The 8,069-nt window shown below is 48.6% G+C and overlaps 1 protein-coding gene across 1 annotated transcript; it reads right to left on the reverse strand.

Moving 5' to 3' along the window:
* Positions 1–558: 558 nt before the first annotated feature.
* On the reverse strand, positions 559–7,732 carry LOC103739445 (dehydrogenase/reductase SDR family member 2, mitochondrial-like). Its single transcript, XM_029566855.1, has 7 exons — positions 7,596–7,732; positions 5,891–6,068; positions 4,176–4,277; positions 2,900–2,970; positions 2,037–2,088; positions 1,318–1,493; positions 559–717 (listed from the first exon to the last, which is right to left on the reverse strand). The coding sequence occupies exons 1-7, from the start codon at positions 7,730–7,732 to the stop codon at positions 606–608; spliced, it is 828 nt and encodes a 275-aa protein (XP_029422715.1). The 3' UTR covers positions 559–605.
* Between the last annotated feature and the right edge of the window lie 337 nt (positions 7,733–8,069).

Genomic DNA, 8,069 nt, shown 5'->3' on the forward strand with positions numbered 1-8,069 from the left:
AAGTAAATAATTATAGAAATCAACCTATTTGGAAAGTGTTGTGTGACAAGAGCTACCCTTGATAGACAGAACAGCCCACATGTGTCAAGCAGACAAAATGGAAGGAGAGAAATAAATTCTCTGGCCTCCAGTCTGCCTCTGAGTGACCAAACTCACCTGTAAGCCAGAGGTCAAAGGACTTGAACTCTCCCTATAGTGGCCACAGGGCAGAACACCTAAGTAAAGGATCTGGAAGAGCATATGAGATGTGTCGGCCCAGTCTGCAGTTTCAGGGAAAAGGAATGAAGAAAAGGAGGGAGGGATAAAAACTCTTAAAGATGAGGGGCAGAAGTAAGGAAAGGAAATAACCCAGGAATGAGGCTTCCAGATCGTGGGAACTGGGCATATATTACTAGGCAAACCGACAGATAGATCAGAGATGTCCAAACAAGTTTGTTCCAAATGAAAACTTTTATTAATTGCATACTTTCTTTCTCATTTATTAAGTTTCCCTATAGGACCTGAACCCAAAACACATTCTAAGGCTTCCCATCGACACATTCTCCACCAAGCCCCCTATTTTCCACTGAGCTCCTCAACCCCACTCTCTAAGCCACGTACTCTCTTCACAGCTTAGGAGAGAAGCCGGCCACCGCAATGTTCTCCCCTGTGATGTAGCTGGCAGCTGGAGAGCACAGGAAGGACACGATCCCCGCACATTCTTCTGGCTCCCCAAACCTGAAGGAAAGAAGAATGGAAGTCACAGCGAACAGCACTGGGCTTGAACAGCACTGGGCTCTGGGAGGGCCAGGGGGGTGCCTTAATGTTCACCAGGATCAGTGGAAGGTGATGGCTGGCTTGGTCCCCAACCCTGGACCATACGGTCTTTGGACCCCTCAAAGGGGAAGCAGCCAGCACAGTGGCAGAAAATGTGACGTCTATCTCACCTTGACGTTTAATTTTTCCCTGTAAGGAGGTACAGACCACCAAAGCCCCTGGCCCCACCTACCGCTGCAATCCATATAATTCATTCATGTCGGGCTGCAAGTATGGCATTGTTTTCTCCTAGGGAAAGATTTCAGAGCTAGTGTTAGACGGGACTGACAAGGGGAGAGTGTCATGGCTGACTCATGCCTTTGTGGGAGGATGGACAGAACGCTCCTCTGCTCCCCACAAAAGACAGAGACCCCACTCATTGGCAGGGAAGGGAGCAGCTGCTGTCCAAAGACTGGGGCTGGGATGGGATCCTGGCCTGTGTGAACAGTCTCTGGGGGCCTCAGTTCAGATGGAAGCCTGGCCTGAGAGGGGGCCAGTGGGCCCATGGGGAGGGGCCAAGACAAAGAGGGTGGGGAGCTAGAGGAGGCACTGGTACTTCTCACCACTTGGCTAAAATCAGTCTTGATTATTCCTGGCACTAGGCAGTTCACTCGGATGCCTTTTGGAGCCAGCTCCACAGCCAGAGACTTACAGAGGCCCAACAGAGCTGTCTTGCTGGTGTTGTAGACGCCCAGCTTCTGAAAAGACAAGGAAAGAGACAGTAAATTAGCACGGGAGGAAGACGTCTGATTCTGGGCTGCAGACTGAGATGCTGTGCCTGACTGAATACTGACCCAAGGAGAAACTCTTTCCTTGTATCTCACCACCCCCACGCTAGTGTTCAAGGAGTGAAGTTCTGGGGTGGAGGGCTTCTTAGGCTTGGGAAAATGACAGCAAGTTGGGAAATGCCAAAAGGTAGCTGGCATGTGTATCCAGCTTGATACAGAAGTTAAGTTTGTTTGAGCAATCAGGAAACTGGAATTAGGAGATCTAGGGTGGAGTTCCGGCAGTAACACAAACGGGCTCCACTTACCCTGGGCAGATGCTTATAATGTCCTTGAGGGCAAAATGAAATTATAATATCTGATCTGAGGGATTCACATTGAAATGCTGGAGGTACACATCTTCTATATTATCTAGGATCAACAGTCAGTTCTCCCACATCCATCCCCCTTCAGGACCTCGCAAGAAACCAAAGCAGCTGGCCCTCATGCTGCCCTACCAGAGGGTCTCATACTCACTGGTAATGGCAAGTAAGCTGCTATAGAGGACACCAGAATGACAGAGCCTCCCCTGTGAGAAAGGGAGATGGAATGAAGTTAGAGACTAGGTCAATTAAAAAACCAAATAAGGCAGGAAACTGCATTTGTACTATGAGAAAACCAGCTCAGAGTTCATGATGAAACACATAAACAGTTAGGGAGCTATCTGAAACTCAGAGGAGAAGCAAGACCTCTAAAGATATGAATGGACACTAAAGTCACTACCACCCAATAAACACAGCCAAAGCGGGAACCCTTGGATAAGGTGCCAAAACTGAGGCAGCTCATACAGAGAACAGACCCCAAGTAGTGTTCAGGTGTTCTAGACCTCTGAAGAGTCAAGAGATCATTAAGGAGTCTAAGCCTGGACCACCCCTGGGTAGACACAGGACACAGAAGAGCCAGGCTGTATATCAGAAGGTTAGAAGGAAAAAACCCACAGTGCTTCTGATAAGAAGGGAAGCGGGTGAGGAGGACCCATCTTGGAGGGCAACAGTTAGGGAACAGGAGGTGGGGATCCCAGGCTGCTTACTCTGCACCCTTCATTCCTGAAGCTGCCAGTAAATGAAATCCCTGCATTCCCTGAGATGAAAGACACAAGGGCCAGAGAAAGACCCTTTGAGGATCTGGAAGGCCAGCCCTGCTCCCTCTCCAGAAAATGTATCTCCATTGAGATGCCTCACCCTTGGAGAAGAAGGCAGGTCTGGAGAGAAAGCGTTTCCCAAAAACCACGGCTGTCTTCTCCGCGCTCCTAATTCTCCACTACCTGGACCTGTACCCCAAGAGCTTCCAGGGGGTAAAGATCAATGCGCATGGCCCCCACTAGCCCCTCATGCACTCACTTCCTCTGCTCCATGTGGGGCAACAGCTGACTCAGCAACAAGGCAGGGGACTTCACATTCACATCCAGGATCTGAAATACCAAAGAGTACAGATGTAGCGGACAGATACCAGATACCATCCATCATAGGTCTGGGGAGCTAAGAGTCCACAGCAGGAACAAAGCTCCATGACTGTACTGGACATTGCGACCTTGAGTGCTTTTACTATGTGTAAGCGTCTGAGTCTGCCAAAAGGCGCACCTACTTCTGAGGTCCCTGCCCTGTCCAAGCCTCAGAGAACCACCAGATTCTGTGTTCTGAGGACTGTCATTGTGAGCTCACACACAACCTGCACTGCTGCCCTCTAGAGAAGGCTGAGGAAGCACGTGGAAGGGAAGAAATGTGGATAACTTGGTTATTACTGTCGGCACGAAAGGGGAGGTGTGGATGAGAGACGGGTAACCCAAACCCAGCACCTGGTCTACCTATGTCTAGGACCAGAGCTGGTTTTGTCTGCTTGTGTGCTTGCTGCTTGGGAATATTATTTTGGCTTGGTTTGGCGTTTTTGCAATGCTCAGGCTAAAATCCAAGTCATGTTTTTTTTTAAAAAAAAAAAAAAGTGGAAAAGCCTGCATGTGACTGAAGGGTGAGGTGGGGAATTAGAAGATGGATCCAGAAGGCTGTGGAAGGTGAGAACTACAGAGAGAAGTGAGGCAGTCTGCCAAGAGAACACAGAGGCATGGTCATGAGGAAGAAGACCCCCAAGAAGGGAGTGGCTCACACAGATCTTGGGCCCATTCTCTCTCTCCAGGGTCAGAAGGGGACCCAGGATTGTCCAGTCTTGGGTGGGCTCTCAAGATAAGAGACGAGGGTTCTGAAGCAGCAGTAGGCGCACTGAATACCCAGTGGCTTTCAGCTAGAATGGCGGGGCTGGAGGAGGGCCCCATCTGTCATCCAGAATGAATGATACACAGTGAGTCTAGGTTGTGACAGCTTCCTAAACCTCAGCCAAAGTATCTCTTCCACGGATAGGAAATCTTTCCTAACATCTCAGGACTTTGTAGTAGTGAGCAGTACAAAGAGAATCAGGACTACCTATCTATCAGGACTACTGGAGCCTGATAGAGCCCAGGCATGGCCAATACCTGTTGAACTTACTTACGGGCAGTTTGACGCAGGTGAGCCCAATCTTCACCCATCAGAGCCAGTGCTGATGGGGCTATATGGGAACTTAGGAGCGGGTGTGTGTGCACAGGCATGCGTGCAAATGTGGCAGAGTATAAGACATTCTTCTCACCTTGTCCCAGATCTGCTCACTGGCTCCCAGAGTGCTTCCCACCAAGGGATTGACTCCTGCCACACACACCAGGAAGTCAACGCCCCCAGAATGCTCCAGGGCCTGCAGAGGAAATGATAGATGTAGGTAAAAGAATGGAGTAAAGGGTAGCAATGACTTAAGGAAAATCAGTTATTATTTGAATCTGAGCTGTCCTCCATGAGTACATGTTTTGAATGTCTGTTTTCCAGTTGGTGGCGCTATTTTGGAGGCTATAGGACCTTTAGGTGGTGAGTGAGGCAGCAGAAGTAGGTCATGAGGGCGCGCACCTGCCCCTAGTTTCTGCCTACTCTCCACTGTGAACAGACTTGGCCATTGCTTTATAACAATTTCCCCCAAAATAAAGCATTCTGTCTTGGAGGCAAGCTCATTAAAACACAGGAGATGAAACTAAGGAACATTCAATCCTTCAGGGAAGCTTGTTAAAACTCAGGAAGGAAACAGAGCAATAGCTTCAGGAAGACTCACTAGGCCCCTCCTCCCAAGTGTATATAAGCATAAGGAATCTGGAGAGGCATTCACAGGCCATCAGAGCTGCCCCGAAGAGGCAGAGATCAACCAGCCTGTCTGGAGGTGACGCTCACCAAGCAGTGGAGCTGCCTGCAAGTTGTGCAGTAAGCTCCAGGTTTCCTGCTTTTGTGAGCTGTTATCCATGCTGGCTGGGGTGCGCTCTTGGTGATACAGTTGTTTTTGAGCCATCTCTGCTTGTGTAAGTAACCCCTCACCCATATGCCTGTAAACCCCAATACACTTCATTGGGTCACCAAATTAGGTTTCAGGGGTATCCTTATTTTGGTCTGTCATTGCTTCTCTATCTGGGGTTCACGTCTCCCCAGGAACAGTGTCATCCAACACTCACATTCTTACTGCTGTGCCTTCCCCACCATGATGAACCGAAACGAAAAGCCAAAATAAATCCTTTCTCTCCTAAGTGGTTTCTGTCAGGTATTGTGGTCACAGAGATATATCATAACAGATACAGGTAACTAACTGGCAGTCCTGGCCAGCATCAGCACAGAGTCAGATCACCCAAACAACTGGATAAACTGTTTCTTGCCTTCTTGGAAGCATCTGGTTGGTCCCTGGGCCCTGTCAGTCCAGACCCTCACTTATAGGGGTCGTGCTTTTCCTTTCTCCATTTCTAATCAATTCCTTCTAGCCTGGATCATCCTTTGCCCTGGCATACCAAGAACTGCCTGTTCTCTGCCACAGCAGCTGCCCATCCCATGCACCTTCAGATCCTGCTCATAACTCACCTCTTCCAGGGTCGTCACACAGAAAGCCCCTGCTGCAGAGGCTAGTCTAATGGGCTGTCAATTAGGGCAACACGTGTAGGTGCCAGAGCTGTGCTGCGCAGACTTCATCATTGAGACAGATCACTTGTGGATCTTGTGGAAAAGCAGCTCTCAGCTGCCAGATTTGAAGTTCTAGATCTCCAGCAAGCTCCTAGGTCATGCCCAACTGCTGATCATCAGACTGCTCTTTGATTGGCACGGTTATAGGCCATATGAGTTCCTTCCTGTCAGGAATTCACTTAGACACCTCTGATTGCCTTTAACAGGGCCTTTTCCTGATATTATTAGGCTGACCTAGTTTATAGTCCTAGAGACCCCAATTCCTTGATGTCAGGGTTAGGGTTATAGCTTTCCGTCTGTCCCAGCCTATAGCCCCATTACCTTGGCCACGAGGCACTCACGGTCCTCAGCCTTCCCTACATGGCACACGGTGCCTGTCACACTCAGCCCCTCCCCCTGCAATGTGGCCACGGCTTGATCCACATTCTGCTGCTTCCGGCTGCTGATGACCACATGTGCCCCATCCTGGGCCAGACGCCGGGCGATGGCAAAGCCTATCCTGTGGGCAGAAGTGATGGTGGTTTGAGCCCTCTGTCTTTCTCCAAGTGAAGTTTGATTATTACACTAATTGAGTTCTCTGATGTTGCCCAAGAACTGCTTCTAAATCCTTCATAGCAGGCAAGAGAAATCAGCGAGTGCCTACCAATGGTAGCATTTCACAATGTCCGCCTCGCCTCACTCACAGCTCTATGTAGGATAAATATATTTTATAGATAAGGATATTTTCATATCGATTTCTTAAAAGAAGCTTTAAAAAGTTGTTCCATCAGAAGAATTGTAGCCCCCTGGATACCAGGCCTAAATTATAGAGAAACTTTTTAACTGTCCAAAATGTTTCCCTTTGTTCTATAGCCATGGGGCTCTGGTATAAATTAGACTTTCTCCAAGCCTGACATCGTTCCTCTGCGCTGCTGGAAAACACACTCTCATCTGGTTTTCCTTACACTAAGGGCTGGGGCTGGGGAGAGAGCACAGTGGTTAAGAACACTGACTGTTTTTGCAGAAGACCTGGGTTCGAAGCCCAGCTCCCACATGGCAGCTAACAACTGTCTGTAACTCCAGTTCCAGGGGATCCAATAGTGTCTCTGTCCTCCTTGGGCATTGCATGACACGGGTGCACTTACCTACATGCAAGCAATACATGCATACACAAAATAAAAATAATAAATAAAAAAAATTTTTTTTTAAAAAGAAGGGCTGATGCTGGGCATGGTGGTGCACACCTCTAATCCCAGCACTTGGGAGGCAGAGGCAGGTGGATCTCTGTGAGTTCAAGGCCAGCCTGTTCTACACAGTGAGTTCCAGGACAGCTGGGGTGACAGGAAGACCCTGTCTCAAAAAAAAAAAAAAAAAAAAGAAGGGCAGAGAACTCTTGACTGGTGCTGGTTAAGCTGCTCTGAGAAGGGAGGATCAGAAGGCATGTTCCCACTGTATCATAGAAACCAGGTGCCTGAGCAATGTAGAATTTTCAGTTTATTGATTTATTATGAATGCTGGGTATTGGGAACCAGAGAGTGACAAACTGGAGGGACATGAGAAGAAACATGATAATGCATAGCTGCTTGTGTGCAAAAAGTCTGAGCTGGTAGTGAAACATCGCCCTGTGCATTCCTCCTGATTCCAGGGGTGGTATTCAGTCAGCGAAACCCCTGAGTCTAAGGCACAGTAGGTGTCGGATTCCTTCCTATTAGATGAGGATTAAAAAGACAGTGGTCACGTGGCTCTGAAAGATGGGGGTCAGAGGTGCTGTCCTGGTAGTTCTTTGTTAACCATCTAGGGATTGTCCAGAGACTAGATTCATACTTTGCCTTGATTGAGTCAGAGCAGCTGTTTTTGTAACTGCAGATCTTTTGGGAGCCCAAAACCAGATATATTAAGGAGAGATGTAGAGATACGGAGTTAAACCAGAGCTGTGTCTGATGGTGTTAGATGTGTTCAATGAGGGTTAAGGGCAGGAAGTGTGTGAGATGGATATGTCTGTCACACCTCCAGGTCATGAGCCAGTTGGGAACTTCCATTCACTCACCCTTTTGTAGAGCCAGTGACCACAGCCACTCTATCAGCCAGGGATCGATTATCTGCTCCTTTGTTGAACATTCTTGCTGAAAGAGGAACTGAGGAGCAGTGAAGACCCCTAAAGGCCTGTGACACAGTCCTGAACATGATAGCCACTGTCTGACCTTTCTCCTCCTGGAAAAGGACCTAAGAAGACAATCGTGATTACGGAGCACATCTTCCTGGGTCCTCTATGGAGGGCGCCACTGAAGTCTCAGGCATATCTTCCACCACCCTCCAAACTTGCCAGCGAAGTACAGAACCCTTCAAGTCCTTTCTGTGACCTATGCCCTAGGCAGACATCCCCCCATGGCAACCCACACCAGCACAGTGTGTGGCTAGGCACAGTGCTGGGCCCTGGGTAGATGTCTGAGAGATACTTGCCTAACCTGTTTCCACACTTCCAATAAGGAATATCACTTACTATGCACTTCGAGTCACCTTT

Source organism: Nannospalax galili, unplaced genomic scaffold (assembly GCF_000622305.1).
Source record: "Nannospalax galili isolate Female #2095 unplaced genomic scaffold, S.galili_v1.0 scaffold1119, whole genome shotgun sequence".
NCBI classification, from domain to species: Eukaryota; Metazoa; Chordata; class Mammalia; order Rodentia; family Spalacidae; genus Nannospalax; species Nannospalax galili.

Bases quoted from the DNA above. Each gene is read 5' to 3' on its own strand.
- LOC103739445 (XM_029566855.1), bottom strand. From the start codon at position 7,732: ATGTTCAGGACTGTGTCACAGGCCTTTAGGGGTCTTCACTGCTCCTCA. The intron at 4,278-5,890 runs GTAATGGGGCTA...TTTCCTCTGCAG, and splicing joins GTGAGTGCCTCGTGGCCAAG to GCCCTGGAGCATTCTGGGGG. The intron at 2,971-4,175 runs GTGAGAAGAATG...TTGGTATTTCAG, and splicing joins GTGAGCAGATCTGGGACAAG to ATCCTGGATGTGAATGTGAA.